The 25560-nt window shown below is 39.5% G+C and overlaps 1 protein-coding gene and 1 long non-coding RNA gene across 2 annotated transcripts; one reads left to right on the top strand and one right to left on the bottom strand.

The window, feature by feature from the left end:
* Nucleotides 1-169: 169 nt before the first annotated feature.
* On the top strand, nucleotides 170-14339 carry LOC124979982 (uncharacterized). Its single transcript, XR_007107719.1, has 2 exons — nucleotides 170-571; nucleotides 13608-14339. It is a non-coding gene; the product is annotated as an uncharacterized LOC124979982 (long non-coding RNA).
* Nucleotides 6680-22697, bottom strand: LOC124979890 (guanylate-binding protein 1-like). The gene is given in 12 exon segments (XM_047544792.1): nucleotides 6680-7720; nucleotides 7723-7804; nucleotides 8883-9076; nucleotides 9308-9410; nucleotides 10181-10393; nucleotides 11043-11323; nucleotides 12133-12375; nucleotides 13232-13428; nucleotides 13697-13806; nucleotides 15475-15602; nucleotides 17921-18122; nucleotides 22606-22697. Coding segments are annotated over 12 exon segments (1857 nt in total). The 5' UTR covers nucleotides 22669-22697; the 3' UTR covers nucleotides 6680-7679.
* Nucleotides 22698-25560: the final 2863 nt, after the last annotated feature.

Genomic DNA, 25560 nt, shown 5'->3' with positions numbered 1-25560 from the left:
GGGGGCGGGATGGGGCGGAGACGGGCCTGGATGTGGCCGCGGATTGGCTCTGGGGTCTGGACTGAGTGCACAGATTGGCTGCGAAATCCGCTGGGATCACAAACCGGATCAGGAGGCAGGGGACCTGAGTTAGGGGGCGGGATGGGGCGTGGACTGGGTGTGCGTGAAGACTGGACAAGGAATGTCACAGGCCGAGTGCTTGGATTGGATCTGTGAGCCTGATTGTGGAGAGCTAAGGGAGGAAGACTGGTGTAGAAGGAAGGTCTGCTCCTGTGCCCACTACTTGGTCACTGAGTGAATTCAGGTTTGGAAGTTCTGAGAGAAAACGAACCTGAAGAATGTGAGAAAAAGGGTTTGTAGATGTAGAGGTATTTGTCACCTGAGATGGGGTGAGGGAAAGAAAGCAGAGAGCAAGTTGACCTTTTAAACATTAAAATGAATTTGATCAAAGAACTGAGAATGAAAGAAGGACGTGAGACTTAAGGGGGCAGATATACGACACTTGAAAAAAGAACGAAAATGGACTAGGAATAAAGGAAGAACCTCATGGATCACTTTGGTGTGGGCGATGGTGAGTTTTTGTGAAGAATCAAGTTGCATGTTTAGATTTTCTTTCGTATATTTGCGCATATATATATATTTCAGTGTTGGGGATTTAACCTAGGAGTTCTGTACCACTGAGTGATATCCCCAGACCTTTTAATTTTTCATTTTGAGACAGGGTCTCACTAAGTTGCCCAGGCTGACCTTGAACTTGCCATTCTTCTGCTTCAGCCACCAAAGTCCCTGGGATTCCAGCCACAACGCCTTGGCCACGTTTTCTTAAATTGTAAGAAGACTAGATGATAGAGGGGTAGCATTAGCATTGTTATTTAGGCCTGCAGGAAAGAACAATAATCTTTGTTGGAAGGAATGTAGTGTAGTGTAGCACAATGATTTTCCTCTGAGTTTGGGTAAGATTATGAAGTGATCTTGCTTGTTGTCATTTTGTCCTGGTCACAGAATGACTGTCTGAGGTTGGTGTTCTGTTGAGATGGTTCTGTTTCACCAGAAACACCATGGCAAGTGCCCAACAACAGTAAGGTTGCTCAGTTCCCTTGAGAACAAAGTGAAAGATGTTAGCAAGCTTCATAATCTGGAAATGCTTCTTAGGGGTCTATCTATGACTTCTGGTCCTAAGAATGAGGCAGGCAAAGCTACATTTATCTTTACCTCATAACCCTAGAACAGTGCAAGAGATATCTATTGTAGAAAAAGACAGTTAAGTGAGGCTTGTAGGTTCCCAAAGCCTTTTCCACCTCACATCCCTGTTATGGTTTAAATATTAGGTGTCCCTCCAAAAGTTCACATGTGAGACAAAGCAAGAAGGTTTAGAGGTGAAATGATTGGATCATGAGCTCTTAATCCAATCAGTGAATTAATCCTGATAGGTATTAACTGAGGGGTAGCAGTAGGCAGATAGGATATGTTTCAGGAGGTAGGTCATTGTTGGCTTGCCTTTGGGGTAAGAATTTTTGTCCCTAGTGAGTGAAGTCTCTACTTCCTGGTGTCCCCAATTGTTTTCCTCTGCCACACACTTGGGCCATGATGGTCTGTCTCATTTCTGGCCCTGAAGAATGGATTTGGCCACCTATGGACTGAGACATCTGAAATATGGAGTCCCCAAATAAACTTTTACTCCTCTAATTATTCTTGTTAGACTTTTTTTATCATAGTGGCTAAAAAGCTGCTAAAAGAAATGCTAAAGAATTATTTTTAATTTTCAGTCTTATGTAGCTAATTTAAGTGAAATAGTGTGTGTGTGTGTGTGTGTGGTTAGATAATTAGATAAATTAATGTTTCCAGCCAGGTAGTAATAGATGTAGAAATATTAAGTATTTTAAAACCTTAATGGATTTCCCCATAGAAAGGCTGGTCAGGGTAACTAAGGGTCTATTTGGTATCTGTTTGTCTATCCATATATATATATTAGGCTAAATTTATAGTAACTTAATAGTTAGCCTTCGTTATTGGAACCAATGAGTTAGTCTTAGAGTCTTTATAGTCTTAGAACATTTTGTAAATAGGGAAAATGAATTTTAACTTTATGAATCAGTTTGGTATGAAAAAGGCATTCAAAATATGGGCTCTATATGTAAGTTATAATAATGAAAATTGTCCTTGGTGAAAACTCTAGGTGTAGAACTTCTGGCTGATAATGTCAGAAAATGTCAACACACAGGTGAGCATCACAGGGTTAGTACCTGGGACAATTGTTCTTCTAAGGAAGGTAGCAGGTTTCCTGTCATTATGACTGCTTCTGGATGTCCTGGTCCACATTCATAATGAGGCTCTCAGCTCTCACAGGTCTCTCTCCCAGGCTTTGTGTAGGTTTGCAGCTCCTGGCGAGTTTCTAAGGGGACTGCCCCTTTGCTCCCTCAATTTGTCATAGTGAGCAGTGTCCTTTCAGCATTACTGCTGGTCCAAAGTCATTGCCACATGCTTCATGCCAGGTAGATCCGGAAAGCAGTGTCAGGAGTATAAGTCAACACCAGGTTTTCTAGGTCCTTAAAGAGGGGATAATGATGAAACTTTCGTGGGGAGTAGACAGAGAGAGGAAAAGAGAATAATATGTTATTATCAACCTCCTGAACTATTCAGTATGATGTTTTATAATCAAATGGCAAACTTTCAGGGATAAGGATCAGGAATGGAGTTGGGATGATATGGGATGTCCATTAGTTAAAAAGCATTTATTGGATGAAGTGTTTACTATGTTCCTGGCAGCCTTATACACTCTGTTGATGCTGTGATTAAAACAAATGAACAAGCAAACAAGCCCTCCCTGCCCACTGGGACTTGAAGTCTTATGGGGGAGATTTGCAGTAAGTATGAACCAACTCATGGGTAATATAAGTGAGTGGTAGATATTGTGAAGAAAGATTTAAAAAACAGCTAGCCACTAGAAGAAACTCATTGTTTTCTTAATTTCTTTCATGGACTTGGTGTACTCAACCAGGCAGAGATGTCAAGTGAATATTATTAAAGTTGTGTTTGGATAAAGTTGATAGGTTCTCTCTCATACTCTCTCTCTTCTCCCAGTTTGTATTCCTTTTCTTCTACTAACTTATAAACAGAAATACGGTTGAGACATATTAGGAGTTGTATGAGGAATCATGGTGTAGAGTGAATAGATCAAACCCTTTTTACCTCGATTTCTTGGGTATTTAATGTTCTGTATTATTTGTTTAAAATCTGTATTCACCACTAGACTATTAGCTCCTTATGAGGGGACCACAACTGTGTTTCCTAGACTTTTGGCAGAGTGCCATGTAAATATTCAACCAATTCTCTTGAATGAATGAATCCCTAAGCCTAAACAATTCCTGGATTTTTGTTTGTTTTGGGGAAACTTTTTTTTTTTTCTATAATCCTATCACACTTCCTAGGGGGACAATAATTTTGGAATTAGACTGAGAAAAAGATCTCTATAATTAAAAATGGGAGAGTTTGCCTGTCTTCTATGCCTTCCTGTCTTTGGTGGATGTCAGGGGTTAGAATGGAGGGCAAGTGTGGGCTTGACAAGTGTTTTACATTCTTTGTTCTGAGTTATATTTTTTTCCTCTTTCTATTTATATAAAAGCCTGATACACATCACTAGACATATTTAATTGCCCACTGGAACTTAAGCAATGTGAGACACAAGCCTTTGTCAGTGCTAACTCAGGAAAGAAGGTCTTGAGCTGCCTTCTCCACAGAATCTCCTATGCTCCTGGATCAGAGGGGCAAACATTCAGTCTCCATATTAGTCTCTCATCAACTATGATGTTAGCTGTTAGCTTTAGATTTGTCTTTTTTTTTTGGGTGGGGGGCGGGGACGGGGGCTGGAAACCGGGGATTGAACTCAGGGGCACTCAGCCACTGAGCCACATCCCCAACCCTATTTTTTATTTTATTTAGAGACAGGGTCTCACAGATTTGCTTAGGGCCTAGCTTTTACTGTGGCTGACTTTGAACTCTCCATCCACCTGCCTCAGCCTCCTGAGAGGGATTACAGTGGGACTACAGGTGTTTACCCTTATAACTGGCTTAATTTGCCAACAATTTTGTTGAGGAGTTTTGTATCTATAATCATGAGGGATTTTGGTCTGTAGACTTGCTGTACTCATAGAATGTACTGGAATGTACTTTCTGAAAGAAATTTATGTAGAACTTATTTCTTTAAATGTTTAGTAAAACTTGCCAGTTAGGAGAAGCCATCAGGATCTGGAGAATTGTTTTTCAGATTTTTTTAAAACTGTAAATCCAATTTCTTGAGAAGTTATAGGGGTAATTCAGGTTATCTGTTTTATATTTATTTGGTCTTAGTACTAAATGCTTTTTGAAGAATTGGTTCATTTAACTGAATTGTCAAAATTATACACTTAGAGTTGTCAGAATGTCAGTTTTCTTATTTGACGCATCCAAGATTAAAAGCATTTCTTAATTTTTTTTTTTCTTTTAGTACTGGGAATTTAACCCAGGGGTGCTTTATTTTGAGACTGGGTCTTGCTAATTTCTGAGGCTGGTCTTGAACTTGCATTCTCATGCCTTAGTGTTTTAGTCAGTTTTTTCACTGCTGCTAGTGAAAGACCTAACCAGCACAACTGTAGAGGAGGAAAAGTTTGAGTACTCACAATTTCAGAGGTCTCAGTCCATAGAAGTCCAGCACCATTCTTTGGAGCTGCAGGTGAATGAGGCTGAACATCACAGGCAAGAATGTGGTACAGGGACACAGCTCACGTGATGATCAGAAAGCAGAGAGAGATGCCTCCACTTGCCAGGTATAAATATATAACCAAAACCATGCTCCCAATTCCACCTCCTCCAGTCACACTCTATGGCTTCAGTTACCCCTCAGTTAATCCCTAATAGGGGTTAAGGTTCTCACAACCTAATCATTTCTCCTCTGAACCTTTTTGCATTGTCTCACACGTGAGCATTTGGGGGACACCTCACATCCAGACCATAACACTGAGTATTACAAATTGCTGGGATTACTAGGCACACAACAAGCCCAGCAGGGTTTCTTAAACCTTTACATATGTTTTTTTTGTTTTTTTGGTTTTTTTTTGGTAGATAGATTTTATTTAGCTTAGTTGATTTTCAAGCCTGAGCATTTGTGAGACAGGTTTCACTGAGGGATTTTCTGTGCCTTTGTCAGGATCTCAGTGTTTGATGTGTTTCCTCTACCTAGATCCTCCTAGATCAGGGGTGTTTACATTTTCTTTCACTATTACACAGAAAGAAAAGTAGCAACCTATCACTTAAATGAGAGAAGATATACTTTTCTTAATTATAAATATTTTGACACAGGAACAATCATAGGGTCAGGAAACGGAGGTCTCAGCCTGAAGCAGTGCCAGCAGACTTCAAGTGTATAACCTGGCACTGTCCTTCCTTCTCTGGCACTTATTATACCCAGTGAGTCTCTCAGAGTGTTACGTCAGGAAGGGAGGGAGGGGGGCACAGTGGCACATGCCTGTGATCCCAGCTAACCAGGAGGCTGAAGCAGGAGGATTACAAATTCAAGACCAGTCCCAGCAATTTGGTGAGACTCTGTGTCAAAATAAAATATAAAAAGGCTGGTGATATAGCTTGGGGTAAAGTGCCCCCAGTGTCAATCCCCAGAACTGGAAAAAAAAAAAAGAAAAGGTTGAGGAGAAGTTGAGGGTTAAGAAACCAGGGAATCTAAGGAATCTCTATTAAGTTGATTTTAATTCACAGGAGCACACTGGTGACAGTAACATGCCTCCCTAAGGAGAGAGCTATATTTTATTCCTGGTGATACTATGGAAAAAGCATGACACCAAGAAGCAAATGACTTACAATTGATCTTGGCTTTGATGCTATCAAGCTAAGGAGGAAGTGACTTAATTTTGCCATGTTTCAACTTTTTGGATGCTGGGGATCGAACCCAGGGCCTTGTGCTTACATTACTTCGTTTTGAAGGCAGAGTTACTCTTTTTTACCATGAAGCTTCTTCAACTAATAAAAATACATTATTTATTCCTTTATATCAATGCAACTTGGAAAAGAAAACATAAATAATATCTACATAAATATTCCATCAAATATGCTATAAATGTTACCCGGATCTCTATGAAGTGAAGAGATACTGTCAGTCCATGCTCAATTGTTAAAGAAGGGATTTGCCAACTGATGGAGGGGAAGGGACTCAAGGCAATGGAAGGCCCCAAAGAAATTAGAAAAAGCAGTGTTTTTAATGTGGATTTAATAGTATTAGCTGCTTCCCTGCTTTTTTCTAAACATATAATATTTTGAAACATCACATAATTTTTTCTAGATACTAACATATACAACTTAATCCATGTGATTCTTAGAAATCTAAATAATATAAGGTGGGCAAGTAGAACTTTAACCAATGTTTCTATAAAATAGAGGTCTGTGAACTATTGTGGGTGCCACCTGTTTTTAAAATAGTGTTTTATTGAAAAACAGCTGCTCATTTGTTTATGTATTATCTATTGTTGAATTTGCAGGATAGGCAGGGTTGAGAAGCTGAAACAGACTGTATGACTTGCAAAGCGATAAATAGTTACTATTTGTTTTTTTTTTTTTTTCCACAAAAGTTACCCAGCCATTGTTATGAAGTCTATAATCTTACTTTTGGTGAAAAACTGAGAAAAAGAAATAAAAAGACTCATGAAACACATTTTATTTCCAGTTCAAAAATAATTCTTGATCCTTTTAAGAAAATTCAACTACTTCTGATGATTGGGGAAAAGTATGCATATACCAAGTAATAAGAGCAATATTTTATTAAAAACGTCAAGAGCATTCCATTTTCTCTTTGTGGAAAATTGATGGAATTTCAAAGATGACTTCAGAGTTAAGAAAAACTAGCTTAAGCTTTATGACTATAAACAATCATTAAGTTAGTTTGTTTTCTAACACATTATTCTTCATTATTTAAAGCCTGAATATGCATTTGCAAATTCTACATTGCTCTAAGTACACAGAACATCATTGTTATAATGTTACCGGGTAATCCATTGTCAACTGTCTAAAATTCTAAAGTGTTATGATCTGGATGAATTGGGTCCAAAAGGGAAAGTTTTCTTGTTTAGAACATTTGTTTATAATTCATGCCTTCTCATGATAATGGTTTCTTCCACTTTCTTTAGAGATTATATAGAGATTCTGAATTTCTATATAAGGTGGCTTATTTTACCTTAGAATTCACCAGTGAGGATCATCTGTTGCCAAGTGTCTAGAAATCCCATTATTGGTCATAATTTGGTTATCCTTCGTGTAATGTACATTGTCTTCAGGAGTAAACTAGAACGATTGCCTCTGACATTGGACCCATTATATACTTGGGTAACTTGGTTACGAGCTGTGTGCCAAGACTTATGACTCTTCTCAGTGTCCGTTTATCTAATGGTGGGCAACTTGAACAAACTTTTCTTGAGTAATGTCAGTGATATTTCCTGTGTTGAGGCAGATATAAAATGCATCCTTATTACACAATTTATAATCTTTTAAGGAAAAGGAACAATGATTTTAATTATCATAGTGTTTGTCTTTGAGAATTTTTAATAGTATAAGACACAATTATCAAAAGAAGCAATACTTTTCCAGAATCTAAAATTACTTTAGCTATCCTTTGCATAACAGCAACAGGAATCATCTAATCTTTAGGTCTTTAGATTATGACACATGTACTCTCTGGTTTTTCCATCATCCTGTGAAGATTCTGTATCTCATTATGAAGTCGTTTGCTCTCTTCTTGATATCCCTCCTTTAGTAACCGTGCTTGTTCCTAAAAAAGAAAAATGGAAATTGAATAAACTATAGCATTAAGTAAATCCCTGTATCTATTTAGTTTGCACATTCATTGATTTTCTTTTTAATTTTTTTTAAGTATTGAATTTCTTAGTGAAATTTTCTCTACCCTTAATTTTTGTTGTACTTTTTCCTTGTCATCTAAGCTCTCTGATTGCTCCTCCTGGGTGTTCTTTAGCTAAGAAATAGTTTCAGCAATACCTCCTGATATGGCAATGAGCCTAAATTCCCAGTCTTGATCTTTTGCCATTAATTGTATAAAACCTTTGTGGAAAATCTTAGTCATGCTTGGCTTCAACTCTATACATCTACCTACCCACTTATTGTTATGTGCATATACATAACACAGAAATAAAGTGTTCTCAAAATCTGATAAAATATCTGAAACTTAGATTAGGAGATTTGATCTAAGCCTCCACCACTTGGTAGCACGGTGGCGTAAGATAGGTAAGACTCTTAGACAGACCTTACTGAACTACTGCCATAACTTCCAACCCAATACAAACTGGGAGCAGGGCATAGAAACCAGGTAGGAGCATCAGTCTGTCACAGAGATGGAAGGAATAAGGAGTCCTGCTGTTCATAGAAGTTCTCTTAGAGCTCAGGTGATAACCAGTTATGACAGAAAAACAAAACAAAACAAATCCATTGTGGGTTTCTCTATTAGTGAAGACAGCTCAGATATTTTATATTTTTATAATAGCTTATAACAGTTATTTAATGTTTTCTGAAACTATTTTTCTCCTAAGAAATAGGGATACTCTTCTTGCTTTGATAGTATTAAGCAAGAGATAAAATATTTTTATGTTTAGCAGATAACAGCTACCATTAACTGAAGGATATACTGATAAAGGACTAGAAATAATACAACCGCAGATAAAAAACTTAAAACCAGAGATGGGCGATGAACACATCAGGCAGGTACACAGAAATTGAAAAGTAGGAGTGAGCAGGCAAGGTCATTGTTTAGGCTTCATGTTCTAATTGCCACATTAAGTTGTGATCAGGGAGAATGGAGAGAAAAACAGAAACCTCGAGGTGGTGCAACTCAATACCTGAAGTTTAATAGCAATGATCCTCTCTTGTTCTTGCTTCATCTGGGCCCTGTCCTGCTCCATCTTCTCAGTCAACTGTTTCATGTGTTCCTGATGACTCCTCTCTTTCTGTTCCATCAGCTGCTCATTCTTCTTTTGCATTTCTTCCAACATTTTTGCTGCAGCCTCTGCAGATTCAGCTTTCACACGCTCCACTGAAGAGGAAAAGGGAGAAGAGAAAGGTGAATGGGGTTACTGCTGCCTGGCCTCCTTCCTCTCCACTTACTTGCTACTGTTGCCACTGCCTGCATAGACTCTATCCAGTGTGACTTGGAAAAGAAGGCACATCTTTGCTCTTCTTGCTCTTGTTTGGAGATCCCTGGTTTCTTAGGTTTCAAAGGCTGTGCAAGCTTTTCAGCCTTCTAGTCTCTTGACTTGCTGCTCACCTTCGATCTCCTTTTCCTTTTCGGTGAGAGTCTGGTCTGTCTGTAGAATTGCATCAGTCACATCCTCCTTGGACTTCAAGTATGTCTGCAGACTCTCTTCAGCCTTGAAGTCCAAAAACAGAGTTAGCAGTTGGAAATGTATTTGTTCCTGTCTAATTTCCCAGCACTTTTGTATCTAGGAATTGTGCCTCTTGGCCCTGGCATGCCTGGTGACCAAGATTCCCTGTCCAGGAATAGGCATTTGCTCCAGGCTGTTTGGTCAAGCACCCACTAATCCATAGCTTTTAAGGGGTCCCTTACTAAAGAAAAGAGACTCAGTCCTTTTAGACTGAGGAGTTAGTTTGGAGTTAGCAGTGCTGTGGTCCTATATGGGGTGAGCTTACTGGAGAATGAGACCTCATGGAGAGAGCTGATCAGAGAGATGGGGATGAAGGAAGAGAGGGAGGGCAGTGTGGGGGTGGGGGTGAGTAACGGACAGAGAGACCAGATGGTGACATTATTTGAAATCTTGGATCCAGCTGTCCTTTAAAGCCAGTTTGAAGCACAAATGATGAATTATTATTTTTGTTCAGGGGAGCAGCATTGCATTTCTGTCCTTTGCAACACAAACTATCCAGCAGTAATGTGGATGATAGTAACAACTTGGTGGTTAACCTGATAATTTCTTTTATACCTTAATTGTTAATTGGGTGAACTCTTCTTTGATGAGTACTTAGGACATGTCTAGTTATAATGGGCTCTTGTACATGTTATGAAAAGTGTGAATGTCATGCAGAGAGTAAGGCACCTCTCTGTGCAGTTAGTCTTGATCACAGTGCCATTGGAAGGAAGCACATTAGCAGTTTGCCATATACACAGATAGGTCTTGGTCACCTGCATCCCCTTCCTGGGTTCCTCATAGTACTTTTTCTTCAGCTCTTGTATCTTGTGAATAAAGAGACGATAGCCCCCTGGTTTAGAATAAACTCCCTGCTTCACATCTTCTTCTAGAGGGCTGAAAATGTCCTGAAGTAAAGCTGAGCAACGATCTGAAGATGCTTTCAGATTCTGCTTATGAAAGTCATCCCGCTTTGTTTCTAGCTGGGCCTTTGATGTTAAAATGGGAAATAAAAAACAGAACAGGAAAAAGGTGTTAGCTTAAAATCAGAATTTCTGAGATTGTTTCTTAAAAAAAAAAAATCTTGGACCCTTAGAAAAACATACAGTTTCCTCAGCAGGACCAGGTCCTTTCTTCTGGTCCCTACTTTTTATTAAAGCCCCTTCTCCTTTGAGGTGAGGTTCAGAACAGAGATTGCTAGCTTTGTGCCACATTGTGAGAGGTAAGCTTCTTCATTTTTAGACTGGATTAATGATTGCACATGGAAAAAATGTGGCTTGATGTAACCAGGCTGCAGACAACTAAGCCTAAAATTTTCTTTGCTTTTCTGGCATGAACATCAAACCAGTCTGATAACAGTAGGCATGTAATTTGATCAGGAGCTCTGATTATTATTTATATGCATGTAATTAAGTTAAGGGGAAGATTATTAGCTTATTCATGAGAGAGAAAAGGTTTCAAAGATTTGAGTACCTAATAATAAAACCAATTCTCCTGTTCATTATGATTATCAATAGGCAGCTGTCATCAGTTTAAAATCTAGTAATATTTGCCTCTCTCAAAATAAGACCCATCTTGTTCTCTCATAATATTTGCCTTCTCAAATCCAAATCCATAAAAACTTGAGAGAAAAATTACCGCTAAATCCTTTTGAAATAGTTGGTCAACATCTTTGAAGGAATGTTTCATGAAGACCTCAATGGCCTCTCTCTCACAGGCCCTGTGCAGGTCCAGCAGCTCCTTGAGGGTCTCTGTGGGCAGCTGTACCTTCTGCTCCATCTGCTGGTCATAGTGGGCAAGGGCCTTCTGCACAGCAGCTGAGTTCTCAATCTGGGCCAGGGCCAGGACTGCATTCTCCATGCAGGGCAGATCCCCACTGCTGATGGCATTGACATAGGTCAACACCAGGCTCTCCAAGCCTACATATAGAGAATAAATGATGCTATTTGTTGACCTGAAGGAAAGACTTCATTCTGTGTAATTCTGAGCACGTCAGTTACCACCACTTTGCCTCACATTCTCCATCTCCTTAGTTCCTTGAAATGAAGCATCCCAGTCCTGCCCCATATCTATTGAATTAGACCTTCCTCTTTGGCAAGATCCTAAGGTGACGGGTTGAGAATCCTGGTTCTAGACCACAGGGGCTGGTGTTTATTGAAAGTTCACATCCATTTTTAACATCAAATGCCATTAAAACAGAAAGCATACCTCTTTAATTTATGTCTATTATTAGTCCTGACCTTATTAAGTACCTGATTGCTATTATGGAGCAAATGATTGTAACCCAATTAAATAGAGTGCTCCATTTGGTGTATTAGAATAAATAGTATTGTCCAAGAGAATTTCTTGGATGTGCTAGTACAATAGCACTAGCCACATGTAGATTTTAGGCCTTGAAATAGAGCTCTGTGATCCAAAATTTAATTTTCTTTCATTTTAATTAATTTACATTTAAATTTAAATAGCCATGTTTGTCTAGTGCCTACCATATTGGAGAGTGTAGGTCCAGTGTACTAAGTCAATTTTAGGCAATAAAATTTTTTTCTTCTTGCCTTCCCTTTCTTTTCCCATCAAGACACTTGGTTAACAAATCTATTACAAATGTTGATACGATCTAAAATTTAATACAACAAATATGATAAGTATTTTTCAAAACTGAACTAGGTTAATGTTATTTCAAGTTCCTCTGATCTTAACAATTAGTGGAATTTCTGGAAAGGGTACTCACGAGGTCCATTGACTTTGATGCCTCCTGAAAGAGTTTTAACCTTGGAATAGTTGAATATGTATGAGCAGAATTCTGCAACTTGTTGCACAAATTCACTGTCGAGCTGATTATCATTCAGAGTCTCTAGCTGGGCAAGCTTCTTTCTATGAGTGGGTCTATCAAAGATAAAGCATTTCTTTTTTGGGAAGAACTTGCGGATACAGAGTCGGGGCAGATTATAATTTTTGTCTTTTTTATCAGTACCTGGAAGAAGATAAAAAAAGAATTTGGATACTATAATAATTTGAAAAATACAATTTTAAGCCCAAAAGAGTATATATATTTAAGCTTTGTAGACAAGACTTCTAAAACTCAACTCAGTTATTGTGTCATGACAGCATTTATAGATAATATGTAAATGAATGGACACAGCATTCTTTTAATAAAATTTATTTACAAAGACATCTGGCATCTCCTTTGGCCATCAATTGTGTTGGGCGGTAGTTTTTCAACATTTGGCCTAGCATAATGCTTATGCTTTAATCTATTTTTTCAAATCTATATCCATTATATTCATATTCTTTGGTTAAATATAGACTCACAAAATCAAAGCACAAATCTTCACATTTATGTAATCATAGCAAAGGGAAAGGTGAAAGAAAAAGAAAAGCAATGAAGAATATAACAAAATCAAATCTATTAATTTAGATATTAAGCATGAATTCTTAGGAATAGATATTTGGAAGAAATATGACATTGTAAATGTAAGAAAATTATAAGTAGAAAAATAATCTGTTCTGGTGGCACACGCTTATAATCCCAGTGACTTAGGAGGGTTAGGCAGGAGAATCGCAAGTCTAACGTCAGTCTCAGCAATTTAGCAAGGCCCTAAGCAACTCAGTGAGACCCTGTCTCAAAAAAACAGAAAATAAATCAACCAACCAACCAAACAAACAAACAAAATGACTAGGAACATAACTTGGTAGGTAAAAGCCCCTTGGTTCAATCCCTGGTACCCATAAAATAAAATAAAATAAATTAAAATAAAATAAATAAAGTAAAAAAATTGTTACTTTTTGGGTTCTGACATTCCCATTTATCAATTCTAAGTCTCTGTTACCTTGCTTTAGCTTCAGGGCATTATCCAGGTACTCATCTGCTGAGATGGACTGTTCATCTAGTTCCAAGACCAGGGAGAAATCTCTCAGAGTCCACACGAAGTCTGGGAAGAAGCTCACAAATTCAGCTGAATCCTCAACCTCGTTCTCATCAGGGGAGGATTTGGCTCTGATTCGATTTGTCAGCTCTGTCACATAGCTGAGGAACTAACTAAGGAAAACTGACAAAAATAACAGGGCTTCCCATCCCATATTAGTTCACATATTCCAAAACCTTCATTTCTCCTTTGTTCTTAACCTACTTGGCAATTATTTAGTAGGTATATTAGCTTTTTCCCTGTCCTTGTTGTATTTGTTTTGTTTTTCTTTTTGTGCTAGGTTCACCAAGATTCTGGCTCAGGCAGCTGATTTATTAATAGAAGTCTCCCCTCTGACTTTGGTGCTGTTCTGGACCTCAGAAAGGATACTGCAGCTGGTCCATGGCCTGCTGGTTGATGGTTCCCATGCTGTTGTACACAAAAGTGCTGCTCAGGAGGACTGCCAGGGCAAAGATCCAGGAGTCGTTCTGGTTGTCGCCCTGAAAGTCAGAACACATTTTTGCCAGGGAGATATTGTATTACATGGTACTTTCCACATCAGCAGTGGTAAAAGTATGCTCACTTGGAGTTTTATCAGACTCATGACCTATAAAAGGAATCCAAGTAAAAACAGAAATGATCGTAGGACTTGGACTTAGAATACTTTTTTTTGATTAGTGTTTCTGGTTTACACTGATTCTACTATGTCCTCCTATGATGATTGGCAGATAGCTGGGATCACAGACATGTGCTACTGTGCATGGCCAGATGATGCATTTGAGCATACTTGAATATGTGTTAAGCCACTTAAAAATTTGTTTGCAGAGCATGATTAAATCTTGATATGATTTTTCCATTTGTAGTAGTAACATATAGTAATTGCATGTAAATTTGTACATAATTGTGTGAGTAAAAACTTTGTCTTTTTAGTAGTATTATAATATGTTCTTATTGTTGGTGTTTATGGAGAAGTAAATAATATATTGTTGCAAATGCTTTACCATTTGGATGCAATAAATCTTTGTGAAACTTAGCATGACTGTCTCAAAATAGAATTTAAAAAAAAAAGGCATTGGGGATGTACTTAGTGCTTGCCTAGCATGTGTGAGACCCTGGGTTCAATCTGTAGGACTGTAATTTTTTTCCTATTTTTCATAGCAAAATTGACTCATCAAAATGTTATGGTTTGGATCTGGAATGTTCTGCAAAAGTTCATGTGTTAGGAAATGCAGCAATGTTCAGAGGTGAAAAGATTGGTTCCTGAGGGCTCTGACCTTACCAGTGTGTTAATCCATTATGAATTAATAATATGAATGGACTATTGGGAATTGGTGTAAACTGTAGGCAGGTGGGGCATGGCTGGAGGAAGGTCATATCTGTCCCTGGGTTTTCTCTCTCTCTCTCTCTCTCTGTCTCTCTCTCTCTCTGTCTCTCTCTCTCCTTTGTGACTGTCATGAGGTGAGCAGCTTACTTTGACCACACCCTTCCATAATGGTGTTCTGCCTCATCTCTCAGGCCAGAGCAATGGAGTTGACCAACTATGAATCAAAATAAATCTGTTCTACTCTAGGTTGTTCTTGTCAGGTATTTTGGTCACAGGAATGAAGAGCTAACTACAAATAAGACTTATAATACTTCTAGGTACTTAATCAAGTAATTATTATGCACCTGAACATTATCTCATATTCAAGACAATACTATGAGGCAAATATAAAACTGTTACATCCATTTGATAGATCAGAAAGCTAAGGCTAAAAGAAGTCAGATATTTGGCTTAAAGACACTAAGGTGGCACCAGAGTTTAATTTAAACACAAAGTCTTAGGACTTCAAAACCCCAATTCTTAACTAATGTTCTATGTAGGATAAGCCCCATGACATTAACTTTATTTTTGCCATATTTATGCATGTGGGGTAACTTGTGGGGTAACTTGAGGAACTTACAGCCTATTGTTTATAGTTAAGATATTGTCTACTATCTTGCTTTTCTGCTAGGATTGTGTATTATGATTATTTTCCTCATTTCTGATTGTTACACTCAGTCTCATTATATGTAAGAAAAATGAAATGATATAGTGAAGTGCACATTCTTTTTTAAGGAAAAACTACATAGGAGAAAGGATATTGGGAGATAGGGGCTTAATCCAAATTAGAATCCTCCTTCCTTACCTTCTCTACGTCTCCCAGGCCCTCGGTGTCAAGCAGAACTAGGGTGTGGTCTGCCATCTTGGGATGAGGCACACACCACATCCAAATTCCTTTGGTGTGAGACTGAACTGTGGCGCCCAGAGAGAAGCCTGTGAAGCATAGAGGAGATAAGATGGGTAGAGTTTTAATAGTAGGTTCTGAAAATTGTGATATAAGCATAACCAAGAGTAAGAGAAAAATACACAGCCTGAATTGATTGATCTAAAGTTAGAGAAATAAAAATTAGGATATCCAATACATGAAAATAATGCAATACTAATAATAACAAAAAAATCAACAAACTAGAAATATAAGGAAATTACCCATATACAATAAAAACCATATGTGGAAATCCACATCTATAGAAAGATTTGCTATTCTTGAGATATTTCTATTATCCAAAGTGAAATATTCCATGAATTTCTATTAACATTCCAATGAATTTTTAGAAGTATTAATACACACCCTGATTTTAATGTGAAATCTCCAGAAATCTCAGAACCTGTCCCCCGTCTAAGGCCATACCACCCTGAACGCGCCCCATCTCGTCTGATCTCTGAAGCTAAGCAGGGTTGGGCCTGGTTAGTACTTGGATGGGAGAATCCCCCAAAATACATTTAAAGAAAGAAAGTATAAATTTGGTGGTTCCAAAGATTCTGAAATCTGATGCTACAGAATTATGTCATCAAAACAGTGTGGTACTGGCTTAAAGACAAATATATAGAGCCATAGAATAGAGAGTCCAGTAATTAAGTCTCATGTATATGGTCAAATGATTTTCATGAGATTTCCAAGAACACTGGATAGAGAAGGAATAGTTTCTTCAATAACTGACCTAGGTAATACTGAAGATCCACATGCAAGGAAAAAGGAGGAGGAGGAGATGTGGTTGGATTGTTACCTTATCACTCATGAAAATTAACTGAAAATAGATGGAAGACCTAAACATTAGAGCTAAAGTTATAAAAGACCTAAACATTAGAGCTAAATCTATAAAATCATAAAGGAAACCTAGGGAAAAAGCTTCATGTCATTGGATTTGGTAGTGATTTCTTGGATATGATACCAAAAGCATGGACTGCAAAAGAAAAACATGGGTGGAATGTCATCAAAATTTAAAACTTCCGAGTATCAAAATATACTATCAATAGAGGAAAAGAGGTAACTCATGGAACTGGAGAAACTACTTATTAGATATGTATCAGGTAAGGGTTGACATTCAAAATATAGAAAGAATCCCTACAATGCAACACAAACAACCAGATTAAAAAATGACTATGGAGGTGGGCAGCTATTTCTCCAAAGTGGATAAACAAATGGACAACAGTGAATGAAAGATGCCCAACATCAGTAGTCATTTAGGGAACTGTAAATTAAAACCATGAGATACTACTTCACACCCATTAGAATGGCCACTATGAAACAACAAAAACAAAACAGGAAATCATAAACGTTGGAAAGGATATGGAAAAATTAGAGCATTCATGCGTTTCTGATGGGAATTTGCAGGCATTTTGGAAAACAGTACACGATTCCCAAGGAAATTAAACAGAATTGCCAAATAAGTCAGCAATTCTTCTTCTGGGTATATACCCAGAAGAATTGAAAGCATGGACATGAACAGGTAGTTTTGCATCCATGTTCATATCAGCATTATTTCTAAAGGTGAAAAGGTGGAGGCAACCCAAGGGTTCATCTACAGATGAATGGATAAACAAATTTGTGGGTATATCAATTATTGCACCTTAAAAGGAATCAAATTTGATACGTTACCACATGGATGAACCTTGAAGACCTCATGCTAAGTGAAAGTAGTAAGGCACAAAAGGACAAATTTTGTTATGATTCCAATTAAATGATGAGCCAAGAGTAGTCAGATTCTTAGAGACAGAGTGTAGGATGGTGTGGTGGGGCATGACTGAATAGGGAGTTATTATTTGATGGATCCAAAGTTTCTCTTGGGAAAGATGAGACAGGCTACACAAAGATGTGAATTAATGCCACAGCTGTAAATCTAAAAAGGTTTAAAAGGGTAATTTTATGTTATGCTAATTTTCAACAATGAAAAAGATTATTTAATACAAACTAAAACTTGTTTTAACTTTAAAAATCAGTGGAAGATTGCTCTTACTATGTGAATATTTTAATAAAAGTCTTATACTTTATTATGATTTATTATCATACAAATTAATTATTCTTTTTACTGCCTCCTCCTTCTAGAAAAGGAACAGCCTGTACTTTTAAAAGGGAAACTAAGGCAGAGTGGGGAGAGTTAGTTCTTATGAATGAAGATAAAAAGTCCAACTGTGAGTGGAAGTTTAGCTTCACTGTCCCTCCCTGACTCTAACTTTCTCCCCTCTAGCCCCAGGCTGGTTGCCCACAGTGTGGAGGACAGAGGGCTCAGCAGAGCTTTGCTGGTGGCACTCACCCTTTTGCTTCCCAGCGAGTTTGTTCATCAGGTAGGATTTGCCTGTGCGGTAGAGGCCCACAATGGCCACCACCACCACAGGCTGTGTGATGGCTGACAGGATCCGTAGGGCTTCCTGGTTGACCATCAGTTGCCCTTTAACATTCTCAATGAGGCATATGGGGACCAGCATGTGGGTCTCTGAGGCCATGTCTAGGAGTGTCTGCAAGGGAAGAGGTAGAGTATTTTATAATTTCTAGTCTTTTGCTTTCAGAAGGCAGAGACAAAATTCCCCGGCATAAACCAAAGTGGTGTGTGCATCAACAAGGTGGATGAGGAAAATTGTGTATGTATTAGTTGGGGAACAGAATCAACAGGAAGTATGATTTTATTTTATTTTATTTTATTATTATTATTATTTTTAGGAAGTATGATTTTAAAAGGGATATTTATTATATTGGCTTACACAGCCAGAAGCTGGATCGTGTACAATGTCCGCCTGCAGCCTGGAGAGCTGGAGCAACCAGTAGCTGGGCAGTTCAAGAGGTGGAAGCCTCAGAACAGGAGGGATCAATGGTGCTACCCTACTCCAAGGCTGAAGGCTCTGGAAACTCCCTGGAGAATCACTGGCAGAGTCCAGTTTGGAAGAGTGATGAAGCGAGAGTCTGATATCCTCAGGTGATAGCAGTGGTAATCAAGAACCCCTTTAAGAAGAATGGAGCTTGCATCTGCTGCTGCTTCTTTGTTCTTCCAACTTATTTCATCCAAGCCCCGTCCTATTGGACAGTGCTGCCCACACTTAGGGAGGGTCTCCACTTCAGTTTGCTGTCCCACATGTCAATCATTCCTAGACACACTCTCATTAACACACCCAGAAGCCTCTTAATCTTTGGAATCTCTTAATCCAGTCAAGTTGACAATTCAAATTAACCATTTCAGTGTAAAATTTTAGCAAGTTATGAAAATATTATCAGAGTGGTTCTTTAAAAATTTTGATGTAAGAAAAAATGTTGATGTAACAGTGACTTATCAACATTTAATTGCTCTTACAACCCAAATCATCTATTTAATTTATCATGGGAAACTTACTTTGGATTCTTTTTTGTGTGTGTGTGGTTTTATATATATGTATGTAAAACATATTACATATAACAAAATGCTACATATAAAATTATACATCACACCTTATGCTAAACAAAATATTTTAGAAACATATGTCACCCATATGTGTGTGTGTATGTTACGCTGACATTTACAATTTCCAATTCAAATTCAGGGCTACAGAGCTTCTGATTATCCTGCAGATTACAGCAGCGTCTCTGTTCTCCCACAGAGAATTTTTGTTCTCCAGGAACAGAGTTGACAGAGCACCCTATCCTCACTTCATCTGCGTTATACAAACAGTGGCGTCCAACGCTCATCTCAGCAGGGCCAGCCCCATTCCTGGCCAGGCCTGGACTTCTCACCTCTCTGCATGCTCCCGAGGCTGCAGGGCCAGCTCCCACAGCTGCGGTGCCCGGCTGCTCCCTCCCTGCCCGCCTCGTTCAGTATTTTCCCTGAGGAATTCCAAAGCATTTCTTCATCTTCCCACTGGAAGAAAGCCTATCAGGCTACCCTAAGCCAGGGTGGTGAGCACAACGCTCTCGCCATCCTGGGGTTCGTGCTGGCCAGCAGCCTGCTGTCCCGGGCCGCTCTGGGGTTTGGAGACCCTGCAGAAGCACTTGCGGGCACAGCATCTCCTGGAAGCCTAGTGTCGGCACCACCACCCCACCCTTTACGGCCATGGCGGTTCCCTAGGTTTGAGGCCCATGGCTCACGAGTCTGGGTCAGGAAGCCGTGCCATGCCACCCCTCTCTTCTGCCATTACACTCTTGCTCCCAGATACCCGGTGAGCATCCGAGTCCTCTCCCGAGTCCTGGTCTGAGGCCAGCCAACTCTTTCGCGAAGCCTTCCGGGGTGCGTTCGGTGCTGGCCGCTCTGGGCGTGGCCCTGGCGCCCTCCCTCAACAAGCAGCTTCTCTCTCTTCACCTCAGGGCTGCTTCCTGGAGGCAGCGGCCTGTGACCGCCCGTTTCCTCTGCTCTTGCTCCGAACGGCTGGGGTGCTGGCGTCCTGCCCCTCCGCTCCCCCACGCTCCGCTGTTCTCCCAAGCCCATTCCCTCTCCTCACCGGCACCGCTGGACTTCTCTCCTTTCACCTTCGGTTCTCCCAAACCGTCGCCTGTTGGTTTATGTGTTTTTGTGCCCCTTCTGGGTTAGTCTCTGCTTTGAAGATTTGTCTCCTTCCTGGTTTTGTGTGTCCTGCACACTGTTGGTGCATGTTCTGATTCTTTTTTTTTTTTTTTATTGTAAACAAATGGGATACATGTTGTTTCTCTGTACATGGCGTAAAGGCATACCATTTGTGCAATCATAAATTTACATAGGGTAATGTTGTTTGATTCATGCTGTTATTTTTCCCTTCCCCCCCACCCCTCCCACCCCTTACCTTGGATTCTTATTTAAAAGTTTACATTCCAGCACCGCAAAAAAAAAAAAAAAAAAAAAAAAAAAAAATTTACATTAGTCACCAAATGAAAAATAGAATAGGATAACCCCACTAGATTTAAGAAATTAAATATTTACTTTTTCATTCATTAATTCTTAAAGCAAATGAAGACTTTCATGGGTAAATTTTTTCATTGTTTGATGTATGCCCCTAGGATGGTTCGAGATGTTTTAAAATGTGTTTCTTTCTCCCACTTATGCTTGTTGCACTCTAATGAGGACCCCAAATTCACATTCTAGAAGTGGAATCAACATAACTTACTTTAGCAGAGCAGCACTCTGAAACTTAAGTTTCATGAGATTCATGGTAAATTAGCATGGTAAATTAGTAAGTGAACAATCACAACCTCGAGAAGGACGGATTTGTTTTGGTTCATTGCTCTGACCCTGAGAGATAAGGCAGAACACCATCATGGAAGGGTGTGTCAAAGTAAGCTGCTCACCTCATGACAGTCACGAGAGAGAGAGAGAGAGAGAGAAAGAGAGGACCCAGGGACAGATGTAATCCCCAAGGTCACACTCCCAGTGACCTTCCTCCGGCCATGCCCCACCTGCCTACAGCTTACACCACTTCCCAGTAGTCCATTCATATTAATCCATAATGGATTAACACACTGGTAAGGTCAGAGCCCTCAGGAACCAATCTTTTCACCTCTGAACATTGCTGCATTTCCTAACACATGAACTTTTGCAGAACATTCCAGATCCAAACCATAACATTTTGATGAGTCAATTTTGCTATGAAAAATAGGAAAAAATTTACAGTCCTACAGATTGAACCCAGGGTCTCACACATGCTAGGCAAGCACTGAGTACATCCCTAATGCCTTTTTTTTTTTTAAATATTTTTTTTGAGACAGTCATACTAAGTTTCACAAAGATCTATTGCATCCAAATAGTAAAGCATTTGCAACAATATATTATTTACTTCTCCATAAACACCAACACTAGAAGTGCATTATAATACTACTAAAAAGACAAATCGTATGAAATTTATACACGGATTTTACTCAGTTACACAATTGTGTACGAATTCATATGCAATTAGTATATGCTACAACTAAAACCCATCCCACTCAAAAAATGTGAAATTGGAAAAATCATGCCAAGATTTAATCATGATCTGCAAACAATTTTTAAAAGTTGCTTAACACATATTCAAATATGCTCAAATACATCATCTGGCTCAGCCCAGTGGTGCATGCTATAATCCCAGTGGCTCTGGAGGCTGATGCAGGCATATTGTGAGTTCAGAGTCAGCCTCAGCAATTTAGTAAGGCCCTACACAACGAAGTGACACCATATCTCTAAATAAAATACAAAAAAGGGCTGAGTATGTGGCTCAGTGGTTGAGTGCTCCTGAGTTCAATTCCTGATAACCCTCCCTCCTCTGCAAAAAAAACCCCCAAATTACTGAAATAGGGATCAAGAGAACAGGAAGTAGAACAAGAGAGCTGGACAGGAAGTTCTTATAAAAAAAAAAAAAAAAAAAACTTGTATTTCCAGCCCCACATTTTAGGTTTGTTCTTTTTTTTTTTTTCCATTTGGTAGAGAAAGGAAAGAAAAATGGGAAGAGGGTGAAAGAGAAGGAACCGACAAAGAGAATTTTTAGACATGAAGGCGGAGAGTGAGGCTGGTGCCTGTTCAGGAATTCAGAGGCAGAGTTTCCAGAAAGTAGAAAAATTTGCCTGAGGGTTTGGGGATGCTGGACCAGCAAAGGTGCTGCCTCAGTGCATCTTCAGAGGAAGCCCTTCAGTCAAATGCAGGCAGATCCTGCTGGGGAAGGCTAAGGAGTGATGGGCACCAGGAAATTAGTGAGTATGCACTACATCTGAAGAAGGAAATCCACCTTGAAGTCAGGTTCAGATGTATGATTAGACAGCGTGATGCTTCATGTGCATGCAAGCATACACATACCTACATGCAATCATCTCTCCACAATAGCATCTCAATTAAATCCAATCGAGAATACCTGAATTTATGGGAAAGAAAACCCATAAATTCATATGCAGACAAAAAACTAAGGCAACCTCAGGAATGAAAGGATAGCTTAATTTTAAGAATCGTATGAATGTAAGGACATTTCTACATCATGAAAAGCAATATCTTGAGGCAATGAGCCAAAGTGCCCAAATGTAATCTTGGAGCTCACTTTGGTTTACCTGGCGATAAGCTGGCTGAGACCTGGAGTTCCTTCTAATAAGGGGGAGGTGTTGTACCCTCATTCAGCTTCTCCAAGTTGGATGACTTCCTGCTACCGAGAGGAGTGGGTGTACACTTGTCATGTACTCAGCACTTCTGAAGACAAGGCACCTAGATTTTCCCAAGGAACCCTGATCCCCTGGAACCACAGCTCTGATGAGTCTGTGCTCACACTGGCTCCCTAACAAAGAAAAGTGAGAAATAGGCAGTGTCCCTCTGTTTGACCCTGGGAGGACCCATGGTGAAAAGATGAGATGATCAAGACATTCGTGCCCTTGGTTGTGCTCTGGTCTTTTAAGTTTCACCAATGAAACTTATTCCGTAATATAAAAAAAAGAAAAGAAAAAAGAAAAGAAAGAACGTTGCTTTTGGGGGCCTTCTGTGCTCCTAGCTCCAGTTTTTCCTCTTTGTTCTTTTTAGTGTGAGTGGTGTTTACCTGGCCCCTTGTTGAGGCAGCCCTTTCAGTTTCTCAGCTGCAGCACCAGCAGGACTGAGCAGGCTCCCCTAATGACCTTGGTCATTCATTTGTGTCCCTAGTCAGCACAGCAGTGTCCACAGTGAGAAAGATAGTCCCAGTGCATCTCACACCCTGAGTTTAGCCCCTGTTTGCTGATGCCTAATGCCACACAAACCCAGTAGTGGCACTTAGGGACGTGCTGCCCTATGTCAGGTTGAAGTTCAAGGTCTCATCAGATCTTTTGTCCCACCCCCAGACTGCTTTTAAGAAAACTGACTGACCCTTATAAAACCCTTCCCATCGCTGCCCCAGCCTCCTAGGTTCCTGTGTCTGAGCAGAGCTGCCTCAGAGCTTCAGAGACGGAGGCTGAGAAGGCAAGGAAGCCTTACCTGCTCTTCCTGCTCAGTGCCGGTGAACTGGTTTCTCTCACTTCAGTTCCTCTTGCTGGATGGCTGGGCTTTTATTTTGATCTCCAGTGTCGTGAGCCTTTCTCACCTGGGATTTCCCCAAGTGACTAAACACTGAAGAGTACAGCCAACTTTATTATAGATTTAGGGTAATATGAAACTGAAAGTACTTAGTTCAAGTAAATGAATCAACAACCAAAAAAGGAATTTCCAGCACTCTGCTGGTGGGGAGGGGTGACAGGATTTCTTAACTAGACCCTTCAGACATCTTGTTGGAAGAGATTCTAGAAACCATTTGCTATTTTAAAAAATGTCTATTAGATTTAGAATATAGTAAAATGGTTCCCAAGACTGGGAGCCTTTAAGCATCCTCGAATGAGGAAGTGTCATTTATTTTTAAAGTCTAATTTCCTAAAATAAGAGGCTCACTTACAGTGGAGCTGGTTACCCTTTTGGAGCTTATAGGAGAGAAGGTGCATGTTTTACACCCAGCACCTGGTGTTTGTCCTCAGCCGGGTCAGGAGGATCCCAGCACTCCACAGGTGTTCCAGACCCAATGCTGACTGCTTTACTTGGAGTGTACATCTTAAGTCTCATAATAAATCTTTCCTTGTGATTTTATAGTAACTGAGGCATGCATAGACTTCATCAGTTGTCTCAACTAATGGCACAGTAAGTCATGCGAATCCAAGCAGTTTTGTTCTCCAACTTTCCTCATGAACCACCACACTACACCGTTTCTATGTTTGCTGAGATTATTTTCTAGGTGCTCCATATATTATGTGTCAAATTCATCCTGATTACAGTCATGCAAAGGAAATAATATTGTCTCTATTTTGCAATGGGTACAAGGTTTCTGAGGAGTGCACTATGGTTTGGATATGGTTTGAGTGTGCCCACCAAAGGTTTATGTACTGGAGCTCGGTTCTCAGTGTAGCAATTTAAAAAGTCAGAGACCCTCTAACAGGTGGGGCCTAGTGGGAGGTGATTAGGAATTTAAGAGAGAGTAATCCTTTTCTTGAGGCAGTGTGTTGAGGTTCTTATGGGAAGTCCCAGAAGAGTGCCTTTTTTTTTGTTGTTGTTAATTGAGCTTGAAACTTTTTTTCTTTGTCTCTCCATGTGACATCTCTCTCTACCATAGGCCTTCTTGATATGCTACCATCTGTGATGTTGTAACGTACCCAAAATGCCCTCATCAGAAGTTCAATGGATAGATCATCCAATCTTGGACTTTCAGCTTCCCAAATTCTTTTCCCGCCATATTTTTTACAGATACATTATAATGTTACATAATGGTGGGATTCCTCGTTACATATTTATACATGCACACAATATAACAACATAATTTGGCCAACATCACGCCCCATAACTTTCCTCACTCCCTAGTTTCCATAATTCTGGGCTAATAGATCTCTTTTCTGTATAAAATACTTAGCCTCAGGTATTTTTTTTCCCATTTTTGTAGCAATACAAAACTGACAGAGGGTAATACAATCCTGCCCAATTCCCTGAGCAAGTCACAATGGTGGGATGTAAATGTAAACTCAGTTTAACTGTAAACTCTGTGAACTTTCATTCCTTCCTCATTACTTCTTAAGAAAGGAAGAAGGAAGCAGAAAGAAGGGAGTTATTTGCAAGGTTCTCTGGGGATCCCACCACACTCTGCTATTGTTCCCTGCCCAGAACCCATGTCTGAAATTTGACAAATAGAGATAGAAACTGTCTTCTCTTTTCCCTCTTTGCCATGATGTTTTTGAATATCTCTGGGTAAGTAGTTTTTGACTTGTTTTAGAAATTAAAGTTCATCTGGTTCTTTCAATTGCTGAAACACACCCTTTTTCTTGGCCTTGAAGTCTGTGTAACAGCACTTTTATACATCTTAACCTTTTCCATCCTTGATCTTGGTGAGGTCTGTTTTTTTCAGGTACTTGAGGCTGCCACAAATGGACCTTTCCATGGGGAGTGATAACTTCTCTTTCAATCTCCACCACATTTACACTTTAGTTTTTCATTTTCTTTCTGACTACCTGAATTTCAAGCTCAGCATATCG

This window comes from Sciurus carolinensis, chromosome 1, assembly GCF_902686445.1.
Source record: "Sciurus carolinensis chromosome 1, mSciCar1.2, whole genome shotgun sequence".
NCBI classification, from domain to species: domain Eukaryota; kingdom Metazoa; phylum Chordata; class Mammalia; order Rodentia; family Sciuridae; genus Sciurus; species Sciurus carolinensis.
This window is presented reverse-complemented; position numbering and strand designations above follow the sequence as displayed.